This window comes from Larimichthys crocea, chromosome VIII (assembly GCF_000972845.2).
Source record: "Larimichthys crocea isolate SSNF chromosome VIII, L_crocea_2.0, whole genome shotgun sequence".
Classification (NCBI taxonomy): Eukaryota; Metazoa; Chordata; class Actinopteri; family Sciaenidae; genus Larimichthys; species Larimichthys crocea.
The window spans coordinates 7,044,621-7,059,910 of NC_040018.1; the positions used below are offsets into that span (position 1 = coordinate 7,044,621).

Genomic DNA, 15,290 nt, shown 5'->3' on the forward strand with positions numbered 1-15,290 from the left:
AATTCATAGTGCTTTACAGAGGCAAGGAAAAACATTTGACATTAAGACAAGCAATAGCAATAGAAATAAAAAATGAAAAAGAGAAGAAAATTTAATTAAAAACATCAGAACGTCATTTAAAATCATTAAAACAGCAAATTTGAAAACAATTTAAAACAATAAACGAATCACCGGATTATGATTAAAAATTCTTTAAAAGTTCTTTGAAAGAGCTTAGCCATAAGCACGTGAAAAGAGAAAAGTTTTCACGCTCACATTCACACCTACAGTCGCCTAATTAACCTGTTAAGGTTCATGTCTTTGGACTGTGGGAGGAAGCTGGAACAGACACAGGGAGAACATGCGCCGCTCACTATGGAGTAAAATACTGAGTGTCTATGAATGAGTGAACAGGTGATTTCATACACAGATTGCAAGTTTGAGAAGTAAAATGTAAGTGTAGCAGTACTTAACAGTAAGTGTGAAGCTTAGCTGACCTCGGTAGACTGCTCTTTCAAATACATTACCTGCTTCAAGCATAACACACAACCTGTTGCTGATTGAGTTGCACCGTGGGTAATGTCATCTACATTACCCATGAAGCAACTCAACCAGATTTTAAGTTAGGAGAATGTGCGGAATAAAAAAAGACAACTTCTCTGGTTCTGCTGCATTGATTTTGGTTCTTGTTTTAAAAAAACTGTCCATGAGACCAAGGAGATATTCAACATATACAACATATATTCATCAATATGTTGCTGGCTGCAGCGGCCATTGTGTTGCAGTAAAGTCATCTGAGACTTTCCAGTGTGTTGTCTTGGTTTAAGCAAAGCATGATGTGCATTTTATGCCTCTTAGAAATTAAAATTCTAACACCTAGTAACACCTCACCCCGATCTGTGTGTCTGTGACAGAAGTCCACAAAGCTGTCAAGGATGTCATCTGGAGAGGATGACCTGGAGAAGGATGGGAAAGAAGACGACCAGAAGAGCGGCTCAGAGGGAGGAGACCCCGACAACGACATCATCCAAAATACCACTGACAGTAAGGTGGGATTTGTATTCGGCCCTCTAATCTTTCATTATCACTCACTCGATCCAGGTGCACAGGACACTAGGTCGATGTTCTGGAATTCATTGCTTCAGATTTCAGTTTTTGTGTCTTTCTAATTTTTCTGACCTGAAATAATTTGATATGCTGTACCTTTTTTTTGTAAAAATTGTGAAGCAGGATCAGGGTTAATTTTTAAGTTAAACTGAATGTCAATTATAGGACAGGATAGGGGTGGGCGATATATCGAATATACTCGATATATCGCGGCTTGTTCTACGTGAGATGTATGAAATGACTATATCGCGACCATCAAGTACTTGTCACGTAAATGTTTTAAGCCGTCGGCATTTGTCCCTCACTCCTGGTGCTGCTCACAGCACGAAGCACACTTCCCCGCCCACACAGAAAAGTCCCCTGCGTACTTTTTGTATCAAGTGAGGAGAGACTAGTGATGGGAATTTCGGCTCATTTTGGAGAGCCGATTCTTTTGGCTCTGCATACTATAAGGAGTCGGCTCTTTCGGGCTCCCAAACGGCTCCTCACATTTTATTAATTGGTTTTATTAATTTATTATTATTATTACTTTATTATTATTGCTGTTATTATTATTTTATATTTTTAAATGTTTATTTTTGACATTGTAAAGCACTTTGGTCAGTGCATGCTGCGTAAAAATGTGCTATAAAAATAAAACGTACTAACTATTTAATTAATTTATCACCCAAAATAATGCAATAATGTAATAAATAATGTCTCTTGTCTCCCTCCTGTTGTGTTTGTCCTCCGTGACCGCTGCCGTGGATGCTGCTATACATCTTGAGCAATTACGTGCAGCTTTCACACAAAAAAGTGAAGAAAAAAATGTTTTTTTCTTCACTTTTTCACTCCGCGCCATGGTGCGAGAATCCTGTTGCATTTCTATTTTTGACGCAAGCCGCTGTTAAACCTCGTAAATTTCAACAGAGCAGATTGCACCAGACAGGAAATCCGACACAGAATCAACATAATAAACTTCCGCCCCCTTTCAAAATAAAACACAATACGCAGTTCATGTAGCTTAACACAACTTCACATCAACGTTACGTCATGACCGGTGGCACCAGGTGAGCAGTCACATGAGCAAAGGGTCTCAACATGGACGATGAGAGACTAATTGTTGAAGTGGAACCACACACAATCATTTATGACACAACAGATGCTTTTTATAATCTCCTCCACGTCGGAGAAGCAAAGTCAGCTGTTTGTTGTTGTTGTTTTCTTCATACACAGTTTATCGCGGGGTCTCGCGTACGTACAGGATTCTCGCGTGAATACGGCCGGCTCGCTACGCTGCCAAGACGCGCCCGGTGTGAGTTGACGCAGGGCAGAGGACGCAGCTAAAACGTGGCGAAGCCGTTACTAATCTAATTGAAGGGTCTACTTGAATCATCATTCTGATCTTATTTTTTGCATCAAAGGGTTGAATTTAACATTCATAGTGATTTACAGGAGAAATAAAAAATATCGAGATATATATCGTGTATCGAGATATAGCTTAAAAATATCGAGATATTGGTTATAGGCCATATCGTGCAGCCCTAGGACAGTAACTCATGACAACATTTTGTTTTATTCATTATGGTCTGTCATTGTAGTTGCTACTATCATTACTGTGTTTTATATTTATCATCATTTGCAAAGCACTCTTATTTTAAACTAAGTATGTAAATATGACTAGTTCTACTACCAACAGTGCTAATAATAAGTGCATTTCTGTGTTATTGTGTCCCCTCAGAACCAGCTGCTCATAGAAGAACATTAAGTGATGACAGTGTGAAAGGGAAATCATTATTTGTAGCTGTGACGTTGGATAAGTGAGTCTACAACATGATTTCTCATCAGCACCATCTACTGGCTGGCATCGTCACCTCCTCTTCTCTGTTGGACTTCCAGTATGTGTTTGTATGAAAGATGCACCCATACTGATACTGACATCAGTCATCATGTGGATGCCAGGGTATAAAGGGCATTACGTCACACAGTTTATTCAGCACTTAAACTTAATGCCAAGGGCCATGTCAGACATCAAAGCAAAGCCTTTGCCATCTTGAACTCTCTAAAATAGACCGATTCAAATATTGAATCTCTTTTATCCAGTGACTCTGAATGCTTGTGTATTTGTTAAATAACCATAAAGTATAGGATATTTAAAGGGGCATTAAGTACTTGGAAGATTTTATCATGCTCTACTGGCAACCATTCAGAGTTGTGATCACATTTGCTGTCTTTCTATGGAGCCTATTTTCTACTAGGCTCAGACTACTCGCCCAGACAGAACCAAATTGTAAGGTTGTCCCCTTTTATAGCCTGACAAGTGACATTTATTTGTTCAGCAATTGGTGGGTAAGAACAGAATTAAATGTCATATTTTACTTCATTACAGGCCTGTGACAGCCATGGATACCATTTTTTTTTTCCTTTTGTTTGAGGGCAGTTTGATTTTTTTTTATTTCTGTTGTAATATGAATATAACAGATTTTAAAAAAGGGTTCTGGAGTACAAACCTATTCTAACTTCAATTTAAAGCCTTGGCAAATTAATTTCAATGAACTGCATCTCAGTCTTCATTGGCAATTTGTTTTGTTGGCTCAGTTTTGACATAAGTAATATATTGATAGGAATCATTCACTCAGTCATTTTCATGCAGAGAGGAAAAGAACGTAAGTACCTGTACCTGCAACTAAGTCTCAAAACAAAGTCACAATTTGACAATAGTAAGAGGTTAGCTAGTGAGAATGAAGCCCAGTGAAGTGAATATTTCAGTGTTGTGTTTTGGCTTGAGAATCGACTCAGCAGGAATTAATTTTCTTTTGGTAAGCAGCTTGAATATACCAGTCAGTACTGAACAGATAGAGAGACGACTGACAATTCCATTTTTTGTATGGCAGCTCAGATACTAGCTCTACCATACGGACACATCCAGAAATAATCTTTGTAAAACTGTTTTTGGCAAGTTTTTAATGAAGACTGTAAACGTATATCAGCTAAACCTGATGCTACACTAACCTGTGTACACTTACTATCTAGTAACAGAGGAAGATGAATTCCTCCTATGTCAGTGACACAGCTTCTTCAGGTTGAGGCTAATAACAAGTTAGTTCATTAAAAAATCTATTAAATATACAATACGTATCAGTTTATTACTGATGTGATGTCAGAATGAATACGGATATGATCTACACATACAAGCAAGACGATCAGTGAGAAGATTGGCGGGTTTCTCTATACTTATTATACTTATTAATGGCTGCCTAGGGCTGTGATGATACCCATGTGACCACAATACAACAGTCTAGTGAGGTCTACTGCGGGTTGAGTTCATTATTGTCTGTACTGCATTTTTTATTTTTATTTTCTTAATTTATTTTTTTAAATTCTATTGTTCAATGTCACGCGTTATTTTTTCTACATCGGCATTCTTGGTCAGACTGGTCAAACGTCAAGCTGACAACAATAATTGTTTCCAACAAAGGAAAATGGCAAAATAATCAGACCCTGTTATATTTATCATTATACATTTATTTTATACAAATGTTTTAGTTCAAGACTGGATGACAAAGTTTGTGGAAAGCATCAACACCAACACTGTACAGCACAAAGGTAACGTTAGCCTTTCCTGCCCACCTTCCAGACCGTTACTTCAGGGATAACTCCCTTCACTTTACCAGCAGTTAAGAAATAACAGATGAGAGCATTTATTAACTGACAAACTGTAACCGACACTGTACATTTACTGCCAGATTGACAATTTACTGTTAAACTTCTCCTGTCTGCTCACTTTTACCGTTGTTTGCTCTATTGCCCACACATTTGCTACACACACACACTGCCCTATTCTGGGAGGGCAACATTAGCAGTAAACCATAAAGCCACAGAGATACGTCGCTTTTTGGCTGCAGTAACAAAACAAAAAAAATCATGCCGTCACAGCCCTATGCCTGCCGATTAAATCGCATTCCCTTCAAAATTATTTAAACAAGGTGGTGGAAACAGTACTGCTTTTGTCCACATGGGGGATTCAAAATCAACAGAAAATGAAAGGTCTTTGTAGGGGCTTTAAAAACACCCCCACCATATTAACAAAAAATATAGGCCTTCTAAAATCTAAAAGCCTTTTCAGCTAAAAAGTCACTGGTATTTATCCACAACCCTGACACTCACTCCTGCACATACAGTTTACGCATATGTGCTATAGTAGTAGTAGAGTGAACAAGACTGCTTACTGCCTCTTTAATTATTGTTGAAAAGTGACTTATTATATGTGCTCAGGTCAGTTTCACAGTAGTTAGTGAGACCTGTGTCACAGTAAAAATACAGTATTGGTGTATCTCTACTCGGTATGTGACATGATATAATGGCATCATGTCTCTACATGTCACATGCAGGCCAGATGAGACAGGAAGTTGGGGTGGCATGTGTTATTCCCAGTACTTCATAATCACATAGTGTAGATATCCATCAATCAGTATTTATACTGGCCAGTGCATACCTATCTGTATTGTGTCACTCATCACCTGTCACTATGTACAAAAGCATTTGACCTCTCTCTCTCTCTCTCTCTCTCTCTCTCTATATATAGGATAATATATATATATATAATATATATATATATATATACACAAACACACACATATATATACTCTTCTACCATCTATGATATATGTTGGATATTGCGGTGTACTGATCACTCTAGTTGTAGGTTGAAATTGCTTTTTTACAAGGATAATTATGGGAGGGACTTATTGGAATATTCAGTAACTGTCAAACATCATCCATCACCCTATATGTTACTCTTTTATGTACCCAGAAAAAGACGAATGGAAATACATAGATAAATGTATGAAGTGTTGTGCACAACTGAGTTACACATTGTAACTCAATATTAACTATATCTGTATATTTTACTTTGGTTGTAGAATATAGGACCACTATTCTACTTGGACTGCTCTAGGCAACAGCTCATCTTTTTATGGAAAGTGATACATCTGTTCTTTTGTGTATCTGTGAAATAGATCACTGTATATTTCAGAGCTTTTTATAGTGGCATGCTCTACTGTTGTACTCCATATCATTCTTATATGAGTGCCCATTGATTCTTAGTTTCAAAACACATTTGTTGGTATGCGATGGACTCAGAGAAAAAAGAATACAGTCCACTTCTGTTGCCTTGTCCTAGTGTCTAAACTCGACAGTAAACTGAACCACATTACTTCTAAGGAAACTGCTGTGAAGATGGTTTCATCTGAAATATTGTCAACGACATACGGTGTGATAATGCATTTTGAAATTGCCAAACCTACCATTCTACCTGTGAGAGTTGACTTTGATTGATTAAAGGTGACACCAGACTCCTCTGTCTTTTAACTCTGTGCCAGTTACCTTTACTTTGCTTCCATTATTGTTATCATGAGACATATTTATTTTTTTAATGATAGCTGACACATTCTGTATGTAAACTCATGTTCTTTTTTATTTTATTTCCTTCATATCTTTATTATGCCCGTATTTGGAACATGCTTTGCATTTTCAAGGTTTGTAATTTACTGTAAACTGTTTTTGCTGTTTCTGGATGAGACTTTTACAAAATAAACTTATTGGAATGCATCAGTGAAGTTGGAATGATCATTACACACCACAAACTAATTATTGCATGGGTAGAAAATGGAAACACTTTTGATGGAGGATCCATGTATGCTGCTGCTTCACTCTGCAGTCAAACTCATCCCAAACCATCTCAGGTGGGTTTAGGTCAGGTGATTGTGGAGGCCAGGTCATGTGATGCAGCTCATCATCACTGTCCTTCTGGGTCAAATAGTCCTTACAGAGTCTGGAGGTATGTGTTGGGTCATATATATACTGTATATGTATTGAGTGTGCGTGCAAGGCGCACACTATATGTTATCCACCGCGCTTATTATTATTCTTACGCCCTTTTTTTGTCTCGCTACTCCTCCCATATACAAAACGGGTATCAAAACGACCGGCTCGGCCAGGAATGGATTGCTATGACTTTTCTAAGAGTTTCGGCAAACGGTTTTGCCAAAAATCGACAAAAACAAAGCCAAAAAATGAATGGGTGTGTATTGCGAGAACTTTTCAGAGCTAGAGTGAGTGATGTCATCGCTAGAGTGAAGAGGGGAGAGAACGATCAGTGAAAAAATAAAACGGATTTCACTACCCTGGCCTCAAATGCCCAGCTACAGACATGATTATCCCCTCAAATGTAGGAAAATTCGAGGTGATCGCAGTGATAACACTGTTGAAGCTGTCTCCTATATAGTTTTGGCTCCATACAGGCTGATTGATCGACTACTCCCGCCAACAGCCTCATAGACTCCAATGTTAAAAAAGGAGCGAAATTTTCTGGAGAAAGGCAGAAGTAACGTTTCTCTCTCTTGCTCCTGAGGGCACATTTCTTCATTTATCGACACAAAACGAATATGTAAAACGATCAGGAAGGTCTCATCGTGCCTCAGGTTAAGCCGGTTCAATGATTGGAATTACGGTTTGGTCAGAAGTCCTTCCTGTTCGAGAGGAAGTCTCAGCATTTTCTCTCAGTCTCTAACTGACATTCTAACAGGTGCAGTAACTTCTCCCCTGATTACAGTTGGTCCTGGTTGCTTAGCAACCTCAGCCTGCGTGAAGGAGGAGAGGGGGGAGGGGCCAGCAGACAGTAGTTCTTGGCACTTGATTTGAACCTGTCTGTGTAAAATGGCAGACAGAGACAGCAGAGTGTTAGCACAAGCTGTAAAGACATGCTATTTGCAAACATTAGCGACCAATGCTAAAATTAGTGCTAATTAACATTAGCCACTAGGAATTAAATACATGTTGATTACTAACATGCTCATGCTAACATGCTAATGGTAACTGCTAGCGCATCAACGTTAACATGCTAATGCTAACATGCTAATGTTAACATGGTAATGCTAATTAACATTAGCCACTAGGAATGAAACACATGCTAATGCTAACATGGTAATGCTAACATGTTAATGCTAATTAACATTAGCCACTAGAAATTAAACACATGTTAATTACTAACATGTTAATGTTAACATGGTAATGGTAACTGCTAGCGCATCAACGTTAACATGCTAATGCTAACATGCTAATATTAACATGGTAATGCTAATTAACATTAGCCACTAGGAATGAAACACATGTTAATGCTAACATGTTAATTCTAACATGTTAATGTTAACTCCTAGCGCATCAGTGTTAACATGCTAATGATAACAAATGCTAATGTTAACATGCTAATGCTAAATGCTAGCGCAGCACCGTTAAAATGCTAATATTAACATGCTAATTTCAAATGCTAGCGCATCCCCGTTAACATGCTAATGTTAAAATGCTAATGCTAAATGCTAGCGTAGCACCGTTAACATGCTAATGCTAACATGCTAATGATAAATGCTAGCGCAGCACCGTTAACATGCTAATCTTAACATGCTAATGATAAATGCTAGCGCAGCACCGTTAAAATGCTAATGCTAACATGCTAATGATAAATGCTAGCGCAGCACCGTTAACATGCTAATGCTAACATGATAATGGTAACTGCTAGCTCATCAGTGTTAACATGCTAATGCTAAATGCTAGCGCATCAACGTTAACATGCTAATGTTAACATGCTAATTCTAACATGCTAATGTTAACATGCTAATTCTAACATGCTAATGCTAACATGCTAATGCTAAATGCTAGCGCAGCACCGTTAACATGCTAATGTTAACATGTTAATGGTAACATGCTAATTCTAACATGTTAATGCTAACATGTTAATGGTCACATGTTAATTCTAACATGCTAATGCTAACATGTTAATGGTCACATGTTAATTCTAACATGCTAATGTTAATTGCTAGCATGTAAGCGCTAGCTGCTCCTGTGTCTAAATAAATAATAAATAATTAAAAATGACTGTTTGAGGTGTGCTTTTTGAATACAGACCCCCAGCAACAGCCCACTCGTCACTCTCAAAATTTCTTTTCTAGTACTGAATTTGCTGAGCAGTGTCAGTAATAATGTATGGAGTCAGGCACACTCAAAATTTCTTTAGAAATGTTTCTAGCTTGACCTGTTCCTGTATGCGCAGCCCCTTCTGTCGCTATGCGGAGTCTGCGCGCAGTGTTGACCCTCTTTGATATGCATGCATTGACGCATGCGCGCAGCAGGTCTGGAGTAATTCGGCGCTGAAAAGGAAGGAGCGAAACAAACCGAGCTGGAGGAGCCGCGGGAACAAACTGCAGAGTCTCTTCTTTTCTGAGCTTCGTGAAACGCCGCAGAGTTGGAGACATGGCGGACAAAGAGGGTAGGTTCACTCCGGCGGTTTGAAACGGTGGCCCGGTGTCAGCGCGTGCCGCTTTGTGCGCGCGCGCCACCGTTTAACCTGCCACGGGTGCTAGCATGACATGCTAGTTGAGTGAAGTCACATCAGGCAACACTCATTCAACTTCAGAAAGTGTTTGTTGTTAGGTCGCCTCCACCAAAAATACCAAAAATAAAAAATCTCCACCGCCAAAATACGCCGGAGAGGATGGTTGAAGAGAAGGATCCAGAATACCCGTTTAGCTACGATGCTTGAACTTCTTTGTCAATGTTGTAGCACAGTTAATAAAACGCTGAAGCAAGCTAGCATTGAACGTAAGTTTGGTGTAACCAGGGTTCCCACGGGTGCTTGAATTCCTTGAAAATGCTTGAATTTCAATTCAGTGTTTTCAAGGTTGTGAAAATGCTTGAATTCCTTGAAAATGCTTGAATTTCAATTCAGTGTTTTCAAGGTTGTGAAAATGCTTGAATTCCTTGAAAATGCTTGAATTTCAATTCAGTGTTTTCAAGGTTGTGAAAATGCTTGAATTTCAATTCAGTGTTTTCAAGGTTGTGAAAATGCTTGAATTCCTTGAAAATGCTTGAATTTCAATTCAGTGTTTTCAAGGTTGTGAAAATGCTTGAATTTTTTGTGAAGTGCTTGAAAATGCTTGAAATTTGTGTGATGTCTATCTCAATAAACCAAGAGAAAACAAAAATGTTTCCTAAGCGGCTACGCGCTTGATCCGATGCCTTTACATGCAGAACTCAGTTATCATACTCGCTTGGTGTTCTGCCGAGAAATAACAGTAGACTTTATTTGTTAATAAACAACTGAAATTGACATTCCCTGCTTGGGGAAAGTTGTATTAATTCAATAGTGGATATGTGGTTGCACGCAAATGCTTTTTCGTGTTTTCGTAAAGTTAATTTGAATTCTTTAAACATGTCAGTCCTTCACCAGTTCACACTTTATTTCAACACGTAGCTTGACACTTAAATAGACAGATGATGTGATCTTCAGCATGGAGATCCCACACTCAGCCATACATATAAAATAAACAGACTGCCAACATGCTGGCCGAAACATGTAGGCGGATTTTTACATTACATTCCAGTAAATCATGAGTGTCTCTTGTCTGTGTTTTGTCTTCCTGGGGCTGGTACAAAGCAAAGCATACTGGTTGATCATCAAGCAGCACTAGCATGTATCTTGTTAATGGACAGGGGCAGTAAGTGTGGATTGGGTCTGTGTGATGGTCCTTGCTGTGAAAGTTTTCCACACACGGAAAAGAAATTACTCGTCTGCTGATAGACATACTTTAGCCCCCTTCAGGCATTTGTCACTGTTATTGCGCTATGGTAGTTACACAATACACCGCTCACAAGCTGAGAATACAAGCCACTTCACAATTGGTTAAAAATCAAAACAGTCAATCTACCACCATATGAAATAATATAATTAGACCCATATTATTATGCCATACAGTGGCACCGCTGCGCTTCCCATGACCATCATGGCAAACACAACTAGTAGGCTACCTATTTAAAGGTGCTGGAAAAATGGAAAAACTGGTGCTTGAAGGTGCTTGAAAAGTGCTTGAATTTGTTCATGAAAAAGGTGTGGGAACCCTGTGTAACGCACGTAGGGCTCTGTTGTCTGCATTCTTTGAGTATGGCAGCGCTGTCCCATTAGTCAGCAGTACCACCATGCTTGTACTTACTACATAAACGTGTGTGCTTAATTTATTTAGCACAGTCCATTACCCGCCATAATATCTGTAACGTGCGCCGTGTTGTTCTCCTGAAGTGTATGATGATGCAGTGGAAGAGAGGGTCATCAATGAGGAGTACAAGATCTGGAAGAAAAACACACCTTTCCTCTACGACCTGGTGATGACTCATGCCCTGGAGTGGCCCAGCCTCACTGTCCAGTGGCTTCCAGATGTCAGCAGGTATTTACAATGTTTACATCTTTACTGTTGGCGAAGCTCAGTTCAGTTCCCAGCACTGGCGTCAACAAGTGTCCACCAGGTTTTTGTCATGTCTCTGCCTCCTAGAAATGAACTGCTACCGCTGTCCACAACCGGACAGTCACTCAGAATCATAACCAGCTTTATTGGCCGAGTATGTGTACACATACAAGGAATTCAAGTCTTTCCATTGCCAAAATGGTCAAATGGACATCCCTCTATATACATTGAACATCTGAATATTTGTATGTTTATTGTTATATTGTTACTAATTAATATTTGCTTTTACTGTCAGCAGTCTTTGACAGTTTAAGAAAATTAATGCACATTCTGCTCGTGTGTTAACATGGAAGGTCAAGATATCTTTGCTACTGAGTGTGGCGTTAAAATCACGTCCTTGTTGTGGATCTCTGCAGGCCAGAGGGAAAGGACTACACCGTTCACAGGCTGGTTTTAGGGACCCATACGTCAGATGAGCAGAACCACCTTGTGATTGCCAGCGTCCAGGTACCAAACGATGATGCCCAGTTTGACGCCTCACACTATGACAGCGAGAAAGGAGGTGAGTTACACTACAACTGCTTTTCACAAACCGAAATATTTTCTTGTTACCTTTTATAAAGAGTTTCTTAGGAGTAAGTGTACGAGTGGAAAATGTAGTATATGTATTGTGTCTGTAGTGTTTAGAAACCTGCATTGTTTTTGTCAGTTTGTGGCCAGCAGTCTTTTATGCTCAGATATTTTAGGGAATTAATAATTAGTCAAGTTGTGTCTCATGTTCCGTTTAGTCTTCATGCTGAAACTGGTTATTCTGTCTTCCAGCAGGTATGTTGATGGAATTCCAGCTATGTGCAGGTGTGCTGAAGCCTCACCTGCCAGAGGTAGTGTCAGTATGTTAGTGTGACCACTGCACAGTTTGAAGGTACAGTCACACACAAAGCCGGTGGTCAGAACAACTAACTGATGTAATATATATAAAATATATTTTAGATATTTTCTGAGCTTTTTAGCTGGTCTGGCATTTTGCTTCTATTGGATCATCCTCATCCTTTTTTGATCCACAGTGTTTGTTTTGGGTTTCTTTGTGTATTCTGATTGGATACTCATCTCCAAGGTGCCACACCTACAAATGCATTTTATTTTTTGGATATGATTAAATCAAACATGAACACTGATGTAGTGTCTGGACAATTGATAAAATGTTCAGTAGTCACAAGGACTTTTGAGTATCTTGTGCTGACTCAATGGTTTTTGTCTCAGATCCCAAGAACAGCCAATTGTGGCAAAAGTGTTACATTCACACATGAGAACAGAGGAGAGAAAGGCATCGAGGCACAGATCCACATTCAGAACCAGACTGACAGGCATAGTCTGCAGTCAAGGCTCAACATAACTGGACACAATCATCAGCTGCAATAATGTATCAGCATTTATTGTGCGTCTCTAATAAAACAAACTGATCTGTTAGAGGCAAGCTTTAACCTTCCACATGTCTGGTGTCCCTGTCCTAATCTGATGTCTTACAGTGTGATTGTATTCTCTTGTCAGAGTTTGGTGGGTTTGGTTCAGTGAGTGGGAAAATAGAGATCGAGATCAAGATCAACCATGAAGGAGAGGTGAACCGAGCCCGCTACATGCCCCAGAATCACTGCATCATCGCCACCAAAACCCCCACCTCTGATGTGCTGGTCTTCGACTACAATAAGCATCCGTCTAAGCCAGGTCGGAACGCCGCTGTGTTTATATGTATCAGGATGCTCACACTCCAGTGAATCACTTGTCATGTACAGAAAGTGAATGCAGTGTGTATTTGTGTATTTCAGATCCCAGTGGCGAGTGTAGTCCTGACTTGAGGCTGAAAGGTCACCAGAAAGAAGGGTATGGGCTTTCCTGGAATCCCAACCTCAGCGGCAACCTGCTCAGTGCCTCTGATGACCATGTGAGTCACTAAGAGTGATGTCAGGAGTTCTTTAACCTGAGTGTGTCCCGCTGTCCCCAGCATGGGGAAAAAAATAGATGATGATTTAAAAAAACAAAACAAATTTTTGACAGTCATGGGATGGAAGGCAGACATCACCAAACACAACAATAATGCTGTCAGGCAGTTTGTTGTACCTGGGTGGTACACACATGTCTTTATTTAATGGACAGCCCACCTCTGGGAACACTGTAAACTATCCATAGTACTGGGACTGTACTTGTACAACACCTCTTTCTAGTCTTCCGATTCAAAGCACTTTTAAACTACATATCTTGTTCACCCATTCACACATTCATACACTGATGGCATTAGCTGCTATGTAAGGTCCCAACTGCTCATCAGTTTTAGAAACTAAAACTTGGATGAACTTGGATTTGGCACCACCTCCTGTGGGTTCAGACTAGGGGTGAGCGATATATCGAATATACTTGATATATCGCGGCTTGTTCTACGTGAGATGTATGAAATGACTGTATCGCGACCATCGAGTAAAATCCACCCAGATCCACCCATCCCCTGTGCACAGCGTACTTTCTGTATCAAGTGAGGAGAGAAGTGAAGAGCCCAAGCGAGTTAATTGAAGATGGAGACGGACGACTTGGTATGCAACAGTCTGAGAGAAAAACAAAACTTTGTGTTAAACATTTATTTCTATGTGTCAGTTTTGGAGTTCAGATGTCTTCCAGCTCTCTCTACCTTATCAGCAGAACCAGTAGCAAGGATGAACTCGCTGTACGGGTTAAAACTCAGACAGTTGACCTCCAGCAGTGTGAGCATCCACTGCATGGCTGGCTTTGGATGTGTTGTTGGACCGAGTGTCCCATCTGATGGAGAATTTGGGGTTAGTTATAAAAAATTAAACTTAATGACAACAGACTACCTATTTCTCAGTTTACTTCACATGAGTTTCTGGTCATCAGCCACCGAGCCAAACAGGGATTCATGGAGCAAATGCCAGGAAACATCTTCCACCACTGCTGTGTGACCAGTAAAGATGGTCTTGGCATCCACAATCTTTCCTTCTTTTGGGCCAGCTCCAATATCCCATAGGCAGATTGTCTAGAGAGAAATTGGAAGGAGAGGCACATTCGTTTTTTTTTTTTTTTTTATTGTTGCTACAATGACAGTTATAAGAAGGGCAGTCATCGAAGATGAACTGCACACCAGTGTTTCATTCTGTCTGTACCCCCCCACAACCCAATCAGATGATTGTGGTAACATAATGTGCACCCCTCATCCTGGTTAATCTTTTGTTTCCACTGTGTGTCTGAACTAGGGCTGCACGATAGGCCTGTAACAATATCTCGATATTTTTAAGCTATATCGCGATACACATATATATCTCGATATTTTTAAGCTATATCGCGATACACAATAATCTCGATATTTTAAGCTATACGCGATACACTATATATCTCGATATTTTTAGCTATATCGCGATACACATATATATCTCGATATTTTAAGCTATATCGCGATACACAATATATATCCGATATTTTTGTTGTTGTTTTTTTGTATTGTTTATTTCTGATAAATATAATGTCATTATACCTGATAGCATTGTAATCGCTGTAGAACAGTAGGTTTACACTTGCTGTATGAGACACACCTCTTTTTTAGCATTTAACACTTGCATATTTTTTAATGAATTTTTAATATATTTCATAATGTACATATGAGCATTGAAGCAATGCAGGATCATACTTGGCTTATGAGACACACTTTTTTTTTTTTTTAAATCAAATTTTAACCATTCTTCATATTTTATAAATAAACCTTTAATACATTTAACACCCACGTCTTATTTGAAAAATCGGCCTGACTTTCCCAGTTTTCTCAAAGTATTGACATAAAGTCGCAATAAGGGCGCACTGAAAAATTGGAGCGCCGACGTGACCACGCGAAAACGAGAGACGGCTGGCGTGACCGCAGTTGTTTTTCTACGGAAG

General features: G+C 39.4%; 2 protein-coding genes across 2 annotated transcripts in view; both read left to right on the plus strand.

Moving 5' to 3' along the window:
- Window positions 1-4,750, plus strand: part of hdgfl3 (HDGF like 3) — a 13,256-nt gene extending 8,506 nt beyond the window's left edge. The window contains exons 5-6 of the mRNA XM_027281328.1: window positions 894-1,028; window positions 2,807-4,750. Coding sequence (XP_027137129.1) covers window positions 894-1,028; window positions 2,807-2,833 — 162 coding nt within the window. The 3' untranslated portion in view covers window positions 2,834-4,750. The remainder of the gene's footprint in view (window positions 1-893; window positions 1,029-2,806) is intronic.
- A 4,475-nt stretch (window positions 4,751-9,225) lies between these two features.
- The window catches only part of LOC104932139 (histone-binding protein RBBP7), a 28,467-nt gene continuing 22,402 nt past the window's right edge, over window positions 9,226-15,290 (plus strand). Inside the window, exons 1-5 of the mRNA XM_027281140.1 lie at window positions 9,226-9,388; window positions 11,195-11,339; window positions 11,774-11,919; window positions 12,903-13,079; window positions 13,181-13,296. Of these exons, the coding sequence (XP_027136941.1) occupies window positions 9,373-9,388; window positions 11,195-11,339; window positions 11,774-11,919; window positions 12,903-13,079; window positions 13,181-13,296 (600 nt within the window). The 5' untranslated portion in view covers window positions 9,226-9,372. The remainder of the gene's footprint in view (window positions 9,389-11,194; window positions 11,340-11,773; window positions 11,920-12,902; window positions 13,080-13,180; window positions 13,297-15,290) is intronic.